This window comes from Mobula hypostoma, chromosome 9 (genome assembly GCF_963921235.1).
Source record: "Mobula hypostoma chromosome 9, sMobHyp1.1, whole genome shotgun sequence".
Taxonomy (NCBI): domain Eukaryota; kingdom Metazoa; phylum Chordata; class Chondrichthyes; order Myliobatiformes; family Myliobatidae; genus Mobula; species Mobula hypostoma.
Window position 1 is genome coordinate 67,998,875 of NC_086105.1, and position 17,508 is coordinate 68,016,382.

General features: G+C 43.7%; 1 protein-coding gene across 10 annotated transcripts in view; it reads right to left on the minus strand.

Annotated features, from left to right (window-relative positions):
- srgap1a (SLIT-ROBO Rho GTPase activating protein 1a) overlaps positions 1-17,508 on the minus strand; it is a 310,991-nt gene that overhangs the window by 27,874 nt on the left and 265,609 nt on the right. For all 10 annotated transcript variants that reach the window (XM_063058474.1, XM_063058468.1, XM_063058467.1 and 7 more), the window contains exons 16-17: positions 3,980-4,085; positions 136-360 (exon numbers count right to left, since the gene is read on the minus strand). In XM_063058474.1, the coding sequence (XP_062914544.1) occupies positions 136-360; positions 3,980-4,085 (331 nt within the window). The remainder of the gene's footprint in view (positions 1-135; positions 361-3,979; positions 4,086-17,508) is intronic.

Sequence of the window (17,508 nt, forward strand, 5' to 3'; positions counted from 1 at the left end):
TTTGGGGTGAAGAAAACATTTTATTTTGTCCCAGATTATTATGCCCTTGGAAACTGAAAACTTGGCCCTGGTTTTCCTAAGGGAGGCCCTGGCACCAATCCTCACATTTGGTCACAGACGCAGAGACGCACTTACCAATAATCATCACCAGCCATGCACTTCTCGTACACGGGCCCCTCCAAGTCCTTGGAATCCGGGAAGATCAGCTCATTGTGGATGATGATGGTTTTAATTAACTCATTTACGTGGGGCTGGCAGGAGACCTGGTCCTGCGTCTCCGGGACTGGCATCAGCGTTGGGCCGAAGCAGATGGCCAGGTTGTAGGGATCCATCATGTTCTCGTCGTTGAACTGGGACAAGCTGCCAAAAGAGCAGAAGACAAATCAGTGAGAGGTTCAGAGGCTGGAGTGGATGACACAGCTCCAGAACTGCTCATGTTACCATGGGAAAATGTAAGCCACTTGCAGGACTTTGACAAACTTCTACAGATGCACAGCGTAGAGTATTCTAACTGCCTTGGAAACACCAATGCCCAGGTTGCCACAAGAATGTAGTATCCATCATCAAAGATCCTCATCATCCAGGCCATGCCTTCTTCTCACTACTACCAGGAGGTACAGGAGCCATAGGTCCCACACCAACAAGTTCAGGAACAGTTATTCTCCTGAAATGGCATGGATAACTTCACTCACCTCAACTCTTAATAGATTCAACAACCTACGTACTCAGTTTCAAGCACTCTTTACAACTCAAGTTCTCAGTATTATTTATTTTTTATTTGCACAACTTGTCTTGCAGTACCAATGTCCAAAAGGATCTTGTGATCACAAGAGAAATGTCCAAGGCAATCACCGTGCATCCTGTCGGCACAATAACAGTATACAGCAAGTCCAGGCGACAACACGACAACGGTACACAATAAATCCAGCTCCATTGCTATTGTGCAACTTGCTGATGGGTTAGACCTGTAGTTCTTGATTTTCTTAATATCCAGCAGTGTCTTGCATCATAACAAAGACGTAAAGGATGACAATTACATTTGGTTGTAACCGGAGTGACCTCAGCATCCTAGTGCAGCGCCACCTTATGGACAGACTCAGGATCAACCTGGTGAACCTCCTCTGCACTGCTGCCAAACCAGTATATCTTTCCTCAAGTAAGGAGTCTAGAACTGCATACAGTACCCTAGGTGTGGCTTCACCCAGTAACCCATATAGTTGCAATATAACCTCCCTGCTCTTAAATGCAATCCCAACCAGTGAATTTGCTTCCATTTTCAACACCTGTTGATGGAAGTTACTATCAGTCTGAACACTTTGGGGCCTTCCTCCTGCACATTACAAGGGAAGACCCTACAGAGGTATATAAATTAAGATAAATAAATTAAGGGGTATAGAATAGATAAAAGCTCATAGTCTTTTATCCCTAGAATAAGTGAGTATAGAGGGCATAGATTTAAAGTGAGAGGTGAAAGGTTTAAACAAGACCTAAAGGCCGTTTTTTTCCCCACACAGAGGGTGCTGGGTATATGGATCGTGCATACAATTACAACATTTGGAGAGATTCATGCATGGAAGAGGTCCAGAGGAATAGAAGCCAAACACAAGCAAATGGGACTCTCTGAAATAGGCAGCTTGGGCTGCATGGATGAGGTGGGCTGAAGGGCCTGTTTCTTATTTAATCGTGTTGCATTAAAATCTAATTGGGTTATTTACTATTTCTTTATTTAGAGCTGCAGCACAGAAACAGCCCAGTAAGGCCGTGCCGTCCAACTACATGTGGGTGGAAAAACGTGTGTTCACGGGGAGAGGTACAAACGTCTTACACACAGCAGCAAAAATGAACCGAGGTTGCTGCTGCTGTAATTGTGTTATGCTAACTGTTACGCTACCATGTCACATTCTTTCTTGTATGTTCCCTCTGATCATTTTTACAGCTGCGTGGACCAATCATTGCCCTGAGCAGGAAATTTTTACCCGGCTTGAAAACTGTGCGGCACTTTAAAAGTTCTTTTTTGTAATATTCACATCAAACAAATACAAGCCACCACCCACATCACAAGTAAACAATATCAGGCAGTCAAAACAACTGACAGGCATAATGGCAAAAATAAAATGTTTTGAATAGATGGCATTGGCATTCAGGAGGCTGGTGGTTTATTAACAGTGAGCTACCAACTTCCATTCTGTGTTTATTGTTACAATTTATAACAGTGTTGTAACTTGAAACATTGTCTGTCTAGGTACCATATCCGATGCGGACTTTGGTGACCATGGTTTTCCATATAGATCTATCCTTCGTTTTTTGGATGACTTCCATTTCCTCGATGTGTAGCCACCTGGCTATGATTTTGATGTACATAAGCTGAGGTTTTCCTTTAGGTTTGCTCCCCTCGATCTTTCCAGAGAGTATGAGTTTTTCTAGTTCATATTTCCGCATGATGTGTCCTAGGAATTTGAGTTGTCTTTCTCGTATTGTTGGTATGAGTGATCGAACTGCTTGGGCTCTTCTGAGAACTTCTTCATTTGATGTGTGTGTGGTCCATGATATTTTTAACATTCTCCTGTAGAACCATAATTCAGCTGCTTCTAGTCTCTTTTCCATTGCTGGAGAAATGGTCCAGCATTCACTTCCATAAGTCAGGATAGAATAAATGTAGCACTTGAAACACTAACGATGTAAATACATTGAAGCTCTAAAATGCTTCAAAGTAAATTTTGTTATAGATCAATTATTTAGAAAATTTATGGATTATATTCATTAAAACATATTTAATTACATAGCATTTTGCAATAATATTACATAGATTTCAAAATTATATTAGCATAATTTCAAAATTATATTAACATTATATAAAAGGAAATTCTATCTGCCTGGCTACAAAGGTTATGTGTGAGAACATTTCAGTTACAATGTGGCCACGCACCCAAGCAGCTTAGAGGGAACAGTGCTTGTAACTGTAATGCCCTGGTTAAGACTTTCTACTATTATGCTGTAGGGTATTTCATTTAGTAGTTTTCTGGAAAAGCAAGGAGTCCTGCTGGTAGAATGTTTTGGTTTCAGCTGCAGACAAGGAGGCATGTTGTTAAATTTAGGAATGTGGCATCAGCCAATCAGGATGGTGGAATTGAGAGACGGCTCTAGAAGGAGCTGGGTAGAGAGAGATTTGTGACGGACACTGATGGGGGTTTGTGGTCTTTTGGCGGGAGATGTGGTAAAGAGATCAGGAGAGACGCCCATGGAATTCGATCCGACTGGAAGACGCGATTATGAGGAGTACTTCCCAAGACAAAGGAGTCAAAGGTGGGAAGCTCTACTGATGATTGGTGATGAGAATAGCCAGCTTTTGGAAGAGACAGTCATGTGCACATTCAGACTGGTTTAACTGTAATGGGCCCTTTTATTATTTTCCTTTTCTTTCTCTTAATAACTGTTTGATAAAACTGAAATTAGTAAATACACTTTCTTCATAATTTTATGCAGTGTACAATCTGTTATTTCTTGCCGATTGATAATTGTGTATGGGCAGTATTTACACGGCATTCGCTTAATCGAGGTTCTGTTAATCAGAATCTCCCAACTTTCCTCTTTGGTTGAACCCAAATCATACCAACCCGAGAAGTACATTTGTTTCTGAAAGGTGCCCTCCTCATCGCTGAGTCAGGTGGCTGTTAGTAGAGGTAGCTATCAAGCCAAGTTTGCATGCAAGCCGGGTGGGGGGGTTACATAAAAATAGTGTTTAACTTATGATGCTACTTTGCTTGTCTGCTGCTTAAATGGAGATGTGTCTGTGATGCTGCTGTAGCTAAGCTTTTCATTACTCCTGTGCACAGGTGTACTTGTGCAGGTGATAATAACCTTGAACATGACTTTGCCTGGGCAACTCTAAGACATCCACTAAAAGCAGTAACAGCCAAGAAGGTAATAGGAACGCGAGAGGTAATCTGAATGAGCAGGAGCGGAGGAAATCAATACTCACTGGTTCAGAAAGGAAAAGAGGTATCTCATCACCACGATGACAGAGCGCGGCAGTGTGAGCAAGATCTTGCGGAGGTGAAGAGCTCGCTCGTACAGATTCTCTATTCCTGCAAGGCAAGATGTGGACATTTTGTCACTCTGAGCAGGGGCTGACCCAAACCATCCCGAGTGAGGGCTGGTCTTATCAACAATCACCACACCAATGCAAAATCAGAACATTTATGAAGTGGCAGTCACATCCTCAGAAGTTCCCAAAGAGGTCTACAACCAACGAGGTGTTATCATTGTGATAATGAACACACTAATGATGACACCTTGGAGAATAACACATTGCCCTGTCAATCTGTGCACATTATACTAATGGTAACTGGCTGAAAATGTCAGATAAGGTTTTCCAGAAGCAGCAAACAATTACTGAACCATTATCACATCGACTGGGCCTCCTACACACAGGAGGCACTCTCTTTTGGCATGGCTGCACATGTATTTGCCTTGATGAATCTGGTTCATTGCTCCCACACCGTACATTGCTCTGCGTGTATGTTACTAATGCCACTCAGTAAAAACATTTAATCATACTACTCCTTTGGCGTCCTTGTTCCGTGCATATGTGACAATTATCAACCACCTTTAACACAGTAAACCATCTCAAAGCACTTCACAGTAGTCCTAACATAGAAAAACTGCACTACGTTACATCACATTATCAGAAAAAGGCAGCCTATATAATCAAAGTTGCTGGTGAACGCAGCAGGCCAGGCAACATCTCTAGGAAGAGGTTCAGTCGACGTTTCGGGCCGAGATCCTTTGTCAGGACTAACTGAAAGAAGAGCCAGTCTCTTACTAGCTCTTCTTTCAGTTGTAATTGTAACGCTGCATTCTGCATTCTATTTATTTTTAATTTTTTTAGAGAGACAGCACGGTAACAGGCACCTCCAGCCCAACGAGCCCTTGCTGCCCCAATCACACCAATGTGACCAATTAACATCAGAACCACAGATCTTTGTAACGTGGGAGGAAAGCCACACCATCACAGGGAGAAGGTACAAGCTCCTTACAGACAGCGGTGGGAATAGAACCGGGGTCGCTCTCAATCTAACAGCATTATGCTAACTGGTACACTACTGTTTTTGTTACTGCTTTTCTTTTGTACTACCTCAATGTATGGAATAACAGCATGTGAAACAAAACTTTTCACAGTATATGCGACAAGAATAAACCAATTAGCAGAGGGTTGGGTTTGGAAATAAATGTTGTACGCAGCACTTAGAGAGAACTGCCCTGTTTGGTTCAAAAAACAATGCCCTAGGAGCACAGATGAGGCCCAGTTTAACCAAAACTATACCTGCTATAGCGCAGCACAGCCACGTACTGTACTGCAGTACTACCTGAGATCTGTGTGTCAGTTTCCTCGAGTGGTCCTCAAAACCACAGCTTTCCAACACAGAGCTCTCTGAATAGCTGCAACACCTCTCGAAGACAGGACAGTGTGGACAGCTTGCTAAGCTTCCCATAGTCCTTTGGAGATTTGAGACACTAAATTGGTGATCCTTATTTTTAAATTGATTAAACATTAAAGGGTAAAATAAAAAATAAACTCCCATTAGCAAGTTTATATAAAATTTGCCTCCTTCCTGTCATTTCAATGCTCTCTGAATGTCTTTTTTTTGTAGAAGTTGACCATATTTTTCTTTGTGGATAAAGATATATTAAAAGAAATATTTAGTTAAATTTGTTCTGTTTTCCTTTCCATCTGTTTTTATTTAGATCTAGTATACGTGGCGTTGCTACAGAGCTAAACTCACTCCACTGCAGAAAGAGAAGCTTTTAGCACGGCGAAAATAAATAAATGCAGATTTTTGCCTGTTTGCGATTTTTTTAATGTATTCATAGGAAGCAGCCATCATTGCTACCTGCACTTTTTCCATAGCTTTTACACCTCATTATGCACTGTCCTGTTCTACCTCAATGCACTGTGTAATAATCTGATTTGTGTGAACAGCAGGCAAGACAAGCTTTTCACCGTATCTCAGTACATGACAATCATAAATCAATTCCAATCATAGTCAACACAGGCAATGGGCCAAAGGGCCTGTTTCTATCCTCTAAGGTCTCGACACTCTTATAGACTAAAGATGGTAAAGATTGGCTTTACTTGTCATAGCTATAGGAAGCAGTTGAGGCAAGCCAGTAACAATAGATAGATAGATGAGCTTTACCTGTCACAGGTACATCAAAGCATACAGTGAAAGGTGTTATTTGTGTTAAGGACCAACACAATCCGAAGATGCGCTGGGGGCAGCCCACAAGTGTCGCCATACCTCTGGTATCGACACAGCATGCCCACAATTTACTAGCTCTAACCAGTATGTCTTTGGATTGTGGGACACCACCGGAAGAAGCTCACACGGTCATGGGGAGAATGTACTAGCTCCTTGCACACAGCAGTGGAACTGATTCTGGGTCGTTGTTCGTGGAACAATAGCGTTGCGCTCACCACCACAATGCTGTGCTGCCTCTGAGGTAGTTTCATTGCACTGGGTAGCTGTGCCTGGGTCTGAGCTTTGCCTTTCCCTTCCCTGCTTCTCCCTCCTCTTCAATCACTCCTGTTTGCCTCATCTGGTCTTCGGTGGGTGGGGGGACACACGATATTGCAGCGCCAGCGACCCGCGTTCAACTCCTGTGGCTGTCTGTAAGGAGTTTGCACTTTCTCCCTGTGACCGCATGGGTTTCCTCTGGTTGCTCTGGTTTCCTCCAACTTTCCAAAGACTTCTAGGTTAGTAGGATAATTAGTCACATGGGTACAATTGGGTGGCATGTCTCACTGTACCAGAAAGCCTTGTTACCGTGCTGTCTCTCTAAAATAAAACTAAAATACAATAAAGTACAGAGGCTCAGGGTGAAATCTGTCTGACACCGGCTCTTACGAAGGTTCCTGTGACTTCTGCATTTGCTAATTTAAAAGTGCCAAATAAATGCAAGTCTTTCTTCACAACCCTTTCACAGTAAAATATCCCCGGAAACAGGCACAGACTCGGGGAGGTCAAAGGCCACACATCTCGGACCCTCTCACACACGCAAAAAAGTATTCATCATGTGGTTTAGACAGGAAAAGCATTAATCAGGAAGAAGTGCTGGTAACCACGGGAACAATGCAACGTTCATGCTCAGACACCATCCACGCATTTGGCTCCTCCAGACATAACTGTAAATGATCAGAGGCTCTTTCTGGAGAGCAGTGAATCTGAGGATTTCTCTGCCACAGGGCAGCAGCAGAAGTGACCTCATTAAATATATTTACAACACAGATAGGTTCTTGCCTAGCAGGGGAATGAAGGGTTCTGGGGAAAAGGCAGGTAGGTGGAGTAGAGTCCACTGCCAGATCAGCCATAACCTTATTGAGTGGCAGAGCAGGCCCAGTGAGCCGACTCCTGCTCCTATTTCATAGTCGTAGAGTCATAGACCAGTACAGCACAGACACAGGCCCTTCCAACACTTGTACTGGCAGCTCATTCTACACTTGCACAGTGCTCTGAGTGAAGACGTTCCCCCATCAGGTTCACCTTAAACATTTCACCTTTCACTTTTAACCCATGACCTCTAGTTCTAGTCTCACCAAACTTCAGTGGAGAGAAAAAACCTGCCCCCTCATAATTTTGTACACCTCTATCAAATCTCCCCTCATTCTCCTATGTTCCAGGGAATAAAGTCCAAATTTATTCAACTTTTCCTTATAACCCAGGTCCTCAAGTCCTGGTAACATCCTTGTAAAATTTTCTCTGCATTCTTTCAACCTTATTAAATATATTTCCTGTAGGTAGCTGACCAGAACTGGACATAATGCTCCAAATTAGACCTTACCAACATCTTATGCACATTCAACATAACATTCCAACTCCTGTACTCAACACTTTGATTTATGAAGGCCAATGTACCAAAAACTCTCTTTGCAACCCTGACTACCTGTGATGCCACTTTCAATTCATTATTGACCTCTCTTCCCAGATCCCTCTGCCGTACCGCACTCTCCAGGACCCGGCTGGTCCTCCCAATGTGTAACACCTCACACTTATCTGCATTATATTTCATCTGCCATTTGAAACCTATTTTTCCCAGCTGATCCAGATCCCGCGGTAAGCCTTGATAACGTTTCTCACGGTCCACTATGCCCCCAGTCTTGATGTCATCCACAAATTTGCTGATCCAATTTACTACATTATTATTCAGACCATTCATATACAGTACAGTACAAAAGTCTTAGGCACATATACATAGCTCGTGTGCCCTAAGAACTTTACGCAGTACTGTATTTGTCAATGTGGGGTGGAGAGTGAGTTTGTAAATTTGGAGGCAGCAAGGATGTTGGGAATGGTGAGGATAGCCCACCACGGTAGGGGTGTGGGACAGGCTGCAGAGAAGTAATGCCAGGGGCACAGTGGCAAGGATGCAGACACACCCATCCCTGAGACACCAGGCAAGGTCATTTGATTCCAAGCAATTAGTTTATTATCATTACAGAATGTCTCTCTGGTGCTTTCCATCCCCTCTCCTCTCCCTTCCCCTTTTCCCAACCATGATCACCCCCTCCTGGCTCCCTTCCCACTCTCTGTCCACAAGAGACCCATATCAGGTTTATCAGCAATCACATATGTCATGAAATATAGATATGACTTAGACCTTTGCACAGTATTGTAGATGACAAACAACAATGGACCCAGCACCAATCCCTGTGGCACACCACTAGTCTCAGGCCTCCAGTCAGAGAGGCAACCATCTACTGCCACTCTCTGGTTTCTCCCGCAAAGCCAATGTCTAATCCACATCGTAAATACCAAGCCATTGAACCTTCTTGACTAAACTCCTATGCGCAATCTTGTCAAAAGCCTTGCTACAGTCCATGTTGACAACATCTACTGCCTTGCCTTCACCAACTTTCCTTGTAACTTCCTCAAAAAACTCTATAAGATTAGTTAGACACAACCTATGACATACAAAGCTACGCAGACCATTGGTAATCAGTCTCTGTCCATCTGGTCCCTTAGAAAACCTTCCAATAACTTTCCTCCTACTGATGTCAGGCTCACTGCTATAATAGCCCGACTTATTCTTAAAAGCTATACTTAAAGAACGAAATGACATTATCTATCCTAATGGTCTCTCAAAATGTGGAGGCTGAGGAGAGATCTGCTGGATGTTTATAAAATCAATGGAGGCATAGATAAGGTAGACAGTCTGTTCCCCAAGACAGAAATGTCAAATACCAGAGGGGACAACTTCAAGGTGAGAGGGGGAATGTTTAAAGAATATGTGTGGGGCAAGTTATTTTTAACAGAATGATGGGTGGGTAAAACAGGCTACCAGGGGTGGTAGTAGTGAAGGTTTTAGAATGTGCAGGGAATGGAGGGATATGGATCGTGTGGTGGCAGAAGGAAATGGTTTAATTTGGCATTGTGGTCAGCATGGATATTGTGGGCTGAAGGGCCTGTTCCTGTGCTGTACTGAGCTATGTTCTATGTTCTCTCCTACCCTTCCGTGCAGTATAACAATCCTTCTTCTGGCCCTCCGAAACTCCGTCCCATACCTGCTTCCTGACTCCCACAGGTGACCAGCCCAACTCAACCTCGTGCCCTCTCTTGCCCTCCCACCAAGTTGACATCCCCATGAAAAACAAATTAGCATTTCCGATGGAAATACAGTTCAGGAGGCATTTAGGTTGTGTACTTGTGGTTGTAGAAGTGTGACAGGGAATCCTTTATCATTAAAAAGGGAAAAAAATTAAATTTCAGTCAGGTGGTTTCTGGTAAAGAAGGACAGTTTATTTGACTAGAGGTGGGTGTGGGGAAGCATGTGGAACCCTCGGGTGTGTTGATTGTTAACACAAATGATGTACTTCACTGTACGTTTTGATGTACTCAGTCACTGGTCTCAATTTTCAGGTCACACATCATGAAAAAGAGCACAGAAACCATCCTACAGTCAAGCAGTGCAGAAACCACCATACAGTCACACAGCACAGAAACCATCACACAAACAGCACAGAAACAGACCTTTCGGCCCATCTCACTCGTGCCACTAAGATGCTAGATTTATTTGCATGCAACTAGTCCATATCCCTCTGATACATTCCTATTCCTCGCACAGTAGCACAGCGGTTTATTTACTTATTTAGTGATCCAACACAGTGTAGGCCTTTCCAGCCGTGCTGCCCCTGCCACCCCACAACCCCAATTAACCTTAACCTAATCATGAGACAGTTTACAATGACCAATTAACATCTTTGGACTGTGGGAAGAAACCGGAGCGATTGGGGGACACCCACGGATTTCACCGGGAGGACGTACAGAGACACCTGACAAAACGGCGCTGGAATTGAACTCTGAACTCCAGAACACCCTAAGCTGTAATAGTGTCACACTAACCGCTATGCTAAGTTAGCGCAATGCCTCATCGTGCCAGCGATCAGCAATTAATTGGGGTTGAATTCCCACCGCGCTCTCTAAAAAGTTTGTTCATTCTCCCCATGACTGCATGGGTTTGTCCTGGGTGCTCTGGTTTCCTCCCACATTCCAAAGACATTTGGGTTAGGTTTAGTAAGTTGTGGGCATGCAATATTGGCGCTGGAATGTGTGGTGACACTTTCTGTCACAAAAGTCGCATTTCACTGTACGTTTTGATGCATTCATGATAAAACAAATTTGAATTTTGAATTGAACTTGCGTTGACAATGCATTCCACACTTGCACTACCTACTCAGTGAAGAATTCCCCCTCACATTCCCCTTAAACATTTCACCTTTCACCTATAATTACACTGCAATGAATAAAGCCCATGCCTGCCCAACCTCTCCCGAGAACACAGGCTCCTGAGTCAGCACAGAGCTGGAAGTGGGAGCCGTGAATGTAACAGCTAAACCACATGTGCAACAACTAATGCTGAACTCTGTGTACATTCCTAACAAAGATGTTACAGAAGGGAAATTATTGAAATGGTCTTAGTTTCTCGGGGATATGAAGTGGAAAAGCACTTAGAAAGGTGAACTAGTAAGGAACAGCACACCATTTCAAAGGCATCACAAGCCATAGATTCCTGCTCAAAGATTTCTCTGTTACTGGCTGTATTCAGAAAGGCCAATTCCATACAACCAGCCACAAATAAGGCCGGCACAAAATGAATGGCTGGCAGCAGGTGGTATCTGGCTGGCACTCCTCCTTGCCACAGTCAATATTTAAATGGTGGCCATCTGTCTGAATCAGGCTTTTCACCCACACCGGCGCTGCTGCCAGCTCACTCCTCCGGGAGGACATTGGCATGGCAGCACGAGGCTGCCATTCTTGTCCTGCGTCCTCTAACGCCAGAGGCTGGCCATTTATAAAAGCAGAAAGGAAGGAAAGGGAAGAAGAACAAATCTGGGGCATTCCTCAGAGCAACAGGATGCCCCAAAGTGCCATGTGGCCAATGAGGCTCCTCCAAAGTGCAGTTACTGTTGCAGTGACGGAAGCCGTGAACCAGACCTTTGGGGAGTAGCCTGTGAGATGCCATCTCGTTGAAACACATCACAAGTCGTACACCAATTACAAGTGAGGTGGAAATTGCTGATTCTGCAATATCGGCCTCTGCTTCCTCTCCATTCCCACCCCCCTTGCAAGGGGTGTGATGGAATCCTCTCCACTTGCCATCTTAAAAGTTTCTTCCTCAGACAGTTAACCTGATAACCGTCTAGTTAGCTCGCCCCACCCTGCTCCCCATTTATTACCTTGCTCACTGCACTCACCTTAAACCACTTATAATAATGCTGATCATGTTGTAAATACATGCTAATATTTATGCAGATTTTATCCCACACCATAGCTCTAACACCATTTTATATAATTCTTAATGATTGTTGAATGTTGCCGCTTTCTGTTGCAAGTTGCACCAACACACCATGGCAAATTCCTAATCCATGTAAATATATTTGGTGAATAAAGTTGATCTTTGATCCCTGATTCCTGATTTCCCACATGCGTGTAACTCGACGGAACTTCAAGAAACCCAACACCACCCCAGGACAATGCAGCCCAGCTGAATGGCATCTCATCGACCACCCTAAACATTCATTCCTTTCACTGCTCTGTGTTTTGTAGTGATGACGCGCGCCATCGACAAAGCACAAGAAGGCATCTGGGCTACTCTGACAGCACAAGCACAAGGGCAGCACCAACCGTCTCCACGTCAAGGCACACAGGGGCCGGCACCGTAGCATGCTTCCCACATTCCAAAACCATTAGAGTTAGGATTATTAAGTTGTGGACAAGTTATATTGGCACCGTACGCATGGTGACACTTGTGTGACGCACCCAGCACATTCTTCACTCATTTCACTGCAGTTTCAAGTTTTCAATGTACATAATAATAATAATAATAATAATAATAATAATAATAATACTTTATTTATCCCGAGTGGGAAATTCTTTCATTATAGCAGCCACATTTAAAAACACACTCCGTGGTGTGCAGACCTAACTAATAATAAATACAGAATAATAATAGTGTAAAAATAGTATACCAATGTGTAATAGTAACGTACAAAATAATCAAACAGAGACTATGAGGTGTGTTCTCCTGTCGCACAGAGATAAACTGCTGTATATGCTTATTGCATTTGGACAACAAAGCTCATCTTTGAATGCTTGAATTCACCCAATGATAAAGCACTTCTGACGCAGTGCACCAGGTGACAGGAATCACTGAGGTCGAACACGACACAGTCCAGGACCAAGTCCGCAGGTTGGAGGCCCAGAGGTGGCTTGCCCTGGGTTTGGAGAACTCTCTGTGCGAGCGAGTGGCAAAGGGCTTGCTCGGCACCTGCTGTTGCTGTTGTTGCTCTGACAGGTGTGCCGTGCTGGCACTGGAATATGCAGCGATGCTTGTGGCCTGCCCCCCAGCCCATCCTTAGGTCGATGCACACAAAATGCTGGAGGAACTCAGCAGGTCAGGCAGCATCTATGGAGAGGAATAAACACTTTCGGGACAGGATCCTTCATCAGGCCTGGAAAGGAAGGGGGCAAGAAGCCAGAATAAGGGGAGAGGGAAGAGGGGAGGGGAAGGAGTTCAAGCTGGCAGGTGATAGGTGAGGGGTGAAGTGAGCAGCTGGGAAGTGATAGGTGAAGTGGTAAAGAGTTGAAGGAACAGGAATCTGATAGCAGAGAAGAGTCAACAATGGGAGAAAGGAAAGAAGGAGGGGTACCAGAGGGAGGTGGTGGGTGGGGCGAGGAGAAGAGAAGTGAGAAGAGGACCAGAATGGGGAATGGAAAAGGGGGGGGGGGGTAAAAATAAACAGAAGTTAGAGAAACCAGACACGCCATGTTTAGTGAAGATATTTGCCCAGGAGACAGGAGATGGGGGGGGGGGGGAAGTTGATGGTTCCACTTCCCCTACAACAGCATCATTCACATCTCCCCAAGGAGGTAGAACAAGCTTCAGTTCAACACTTCATCTAGGAGATGGACCCACAAATGTGCTCCTGAGCTAAATAAGGAAAAAGGAAATGGACTGCATGACTTAAAGACAACACACACCACTCTGTAAACTCTACACATGGTGAGTGAGCATCCCGTACTGAGCTCAAGAGTTGAGTCTGTGAAATCCTTACTTGGAATGTCTCATATTTGCTGTACTAGAAACAAAAATATTTGCCAAGGGGAATTAGTCATCACCAGAGCCATGAATCTTGCAACTTTGCTGTTTCACCTGAAGCAACTAAGAAAACTCTAAGTGATGGCAGATATAGGAGGGTAAGAATTTCCTAAGTTAGTTGAACCCCTTGAACTTGACAAAGTGTTTAAATAACACCCTTGCAAACCTCTCCTGCCTCGGAATCTATGAACTTAAAGCAGCGGATTTGGAACGTTTAGTGGGAGAACAGGAAGATAGTTGTACATGTGCATGAGATCTTGCCTTTGTGAGTTTAATTGGAGCATTTAAGGAAAATACAGCTGGCCAGCACAATTTCTGCAGTTTATGAATAGTTAGCAACTATTTATATAAGCCCACAACTGTTACTTGCAAGAGAGCTCTCTGAAGTTACATAAAGCAGCAATTGTCACTTAAATATTTGGCCAGATACCATCATTTTAAAGGGCATGCAGTTGAATGAGTAGCAACGAATGCCAGGCTACTGGAAATATTATGCTGTCCCTTCTCCGTGTTAATTCCTACCACTTAAAAAACAAACTGCTGAATAAACTCAGTGGGTCAGATGGCATCTGTGGAGGGAAAAGGATGGTCAAACGTGGACCATCTCTTTGGCTCCACCGATGCTGCCTGACCTGCTGAGCTCCTCCAGCTGGTTGTTATTTGTCCCAGATTCCAGTGCTTGTAGTCTCTTTCCAATTCCTAGAACTCTTTACACAAACCATTAATTCCCCCGAGGTTTCAAATATTTATCGATCTCCAACTAAAAGTCGTCAATAATCAGGTGTGGGTAGAGAATTCTAGCGATTCACTCCTAATCTGACAGAAGAAAGTTCTAAGCTCCTCGGTTTTACGTTTGTAAATGACCAGCCTTTTTTGTAGTTCTGTCCCGGTGTTCATGACTCTCCCACTAGTGGAAACAGCTCAATACTTACCCTGCTAAGCTCCATTAGGAATTTAAATGTTTTAATACGGTTTCTTCTAAACTCCAAGGCATACAGACCCAGATTATATAGCCTGTCCAGACAAGAAAATCCTCTAAAGTTAGGAATTAGCCTGAAGAATCTCAAAGGAGGTGTCTTACCTCTTCTTTCTCAAAGGTAAGTAGGGATGGGCAATAAATGGTTTTCCTTGCAACATTCACATTCCGTAAAGGTAAACTAAAGAAGTTGTTGGTCCTTAGGAAATGCAGTTAAGGGTTAAGGGCTCCCCAAGACCCACCAGTTGTATTGTGAAATGGGAAGAAGTTTCTCAAGTAGACTGCCACAGGAAAAGCCATTCACAGTTTCTTCCCATGTACTCAACAGAAACAGAACACAATTTTGACCATGACCATTAAATCTCGCTTTAATCTTCCCTACTGAGCTGAGAACAAAACTGCTTGAACCCCCTCCATACAACAGGTACCCTCCCCCACCCTGCGGAGAATCCCATTAAAGTGCCTCTCCTTGTCATAAAGAAATGTAAGGGGGACTAAATATTGGTTTTTGACTTGTCTAAATGTTACGTGGAAATTAAAGAGAGACTTAGCTGAGGAGTAAAAGGTTATAGTATATCGAGACGGGGTAAACAGAAAAGACCTTTCACTGAAAGCTGAGAAGCCAAGTGCAATTTCTGATAACTGGTACTGCTGAGAGTTGTGGACACAGCTCAGCATATCACAGAAACTAGCCTCCCCTCCATGGACTCTTGTCTAGACTCAGTAAAGCAGTCAGCATAATCAAAGATACACCCGCCTCGGACATTCTCTCTTCTCCTATCCCATCGGGTAGAAGATACCAAATCCTGAAAACACATACCTCCAGGCTCAAGGACAGCTTCCATGCTGCTGTTATAAAACTACTGAACGATCCCCTTCTACAACAAGATGCACTCTTGACACGACAGCCTACCACATCATGGCTTTACACATCATTGTCTGCCTTTACTGCACTTTCTTTGCAGCAGTAACACTTCATTCTGCAGTTTATTATTGTTTTTCCATTAGCAGAGATGTGGTAAAATGATCTGCATGAATGGCACGGAAAATAACCTTTCTCACTGTACCTCGGTACATGTGATAATCATAAACCAATTGGAAAGATTAGACAAGAGTTCAGAACAAAAATCATTCCATCAATTACTGGCAGGGGGTCTGGAACTCACTGCCACAAGGGTGACAGGAGCAGAATCCCACAGTGTGCTGAAAAAGAAAATGGATGGCTATGAACTGAGAATTATGAAATAGGAGTAAGATTGGTAAATGGGTTTATTACTGTCACATGTACTGAAGTACACTGAAAACGTTTTTTTTTGCATGCCATCCAAACAGATAATTTCATCACTTCAACCTTCTCAACCTCTGCACCATTGATGTAAACAGGACGAGGACCGCCCCTGTTCCTCTAGTCAATGACCAGTTCTTTTGTTTTGCTGACACTGAGGGAAAGATTGTTGTCATGACACCATGTCAGTGGGCTCTCTATCTTCTTCCTGTACTCTGACTCATTGCTTTTTGAGATTCATGTCCACTTTAGCCTGGCACGGACACAACGAGATAGGGCTTTCCTGTGAAATGCATTTATATCGCAAAATGGCAAATCCATTCAGAAGATTGGAATCGTTATTGTCTTCTTTTCCTTATTATTGTCACATGTACAGATATACAGTGAAAAAGTTTCATCTGCATGCCATCCACACAGATCATGCCTTACATAATTACATCAAGGTAGAAAAAAGAAAACAAAATAGCAGGAAATAGTATTCAAAGGTCAAAGTTCAAAGTTGATATATTATCAAAGTAAACATATGTTGCCATATATTTCATTGAGATTCATTTTCTTGCAGGCATATACAGGAAGAAAAAGAAATACAGTAGAATTGAAGTAAATCTATACATAAACAGACACAAACTGACAAGCAACCAATGTGCAAAAGACATCAAACTGTGCAAATTAAAAAACCGTGATTACAGAAAAAGTGCAGGGCAGGTAGACAAATAAAGTGCAAGGGCCATGATGTAGATTGGGAGATGAAGAGATCATTATATTAACCAAATCTATAACAGAACAGTGCAGAGGAGATTCACCAGGAAGTTGCCAGGATTGGAATATTTCATGGGGAGAGATTGGATTGAACAGTAAATATAGAGCAGTTTAACAAATGTACAGGCCCTTCGCTTCCTAATATTGTATCAAACTAAGTAAACTAGTAATTAAATGTCAAACTAAATGTACTTCTGCCTATACAACCTCCATCTTCCTCAATTCTCTGTATAGTCATGTGCTTAGGTGTATGGGGTGTCAGGGAGGGGTAGCACCTCTGGTGGGGGAACACGTTGTGTCCTTTTCAAGGTGGTTAGTCCACCTTTGGTCCCCACCTGGCACTCAGCTCTCACTTGTGGCTCCTCATAGCTGTTTGCATGCAACAGCAGCCACACCCCGGGTAACGGCTTCAACAAGCCGGCTAAACCAGGTGAGGGTAGCCGACGGGTCTCAAACCCTCGGTGAGAGAGGGAGCTGTCTATCCCAGCATATGAAGACAGACTCCGGTGGATTGAGCAGACGAGACCAATGGAAGGTCCAACGGTCAAGAAGGCGGTCTCTGCAAGTGTCGTGGAACGCGTAGAGCAGGACAAGACACAGAAGACGTCCCAGTCATCCACTGCGCCTAGTCCCATCTCCAGCTGTCTCGACTCTGTCTTGCCACTGGATCCAGATGGGAATTGGGAAGGGAGAGTTAGGCTGATGCTGCGCAACTCTCCCTCACTTAAATCCAAATCACGCGCTAGTCTCAACACCATCATAATGGTGTCGAGGTCTTCATCAACGTCGACGATGGACGAACACAGTCATGTGCTTATCTAAGAGCTTCTTAAAC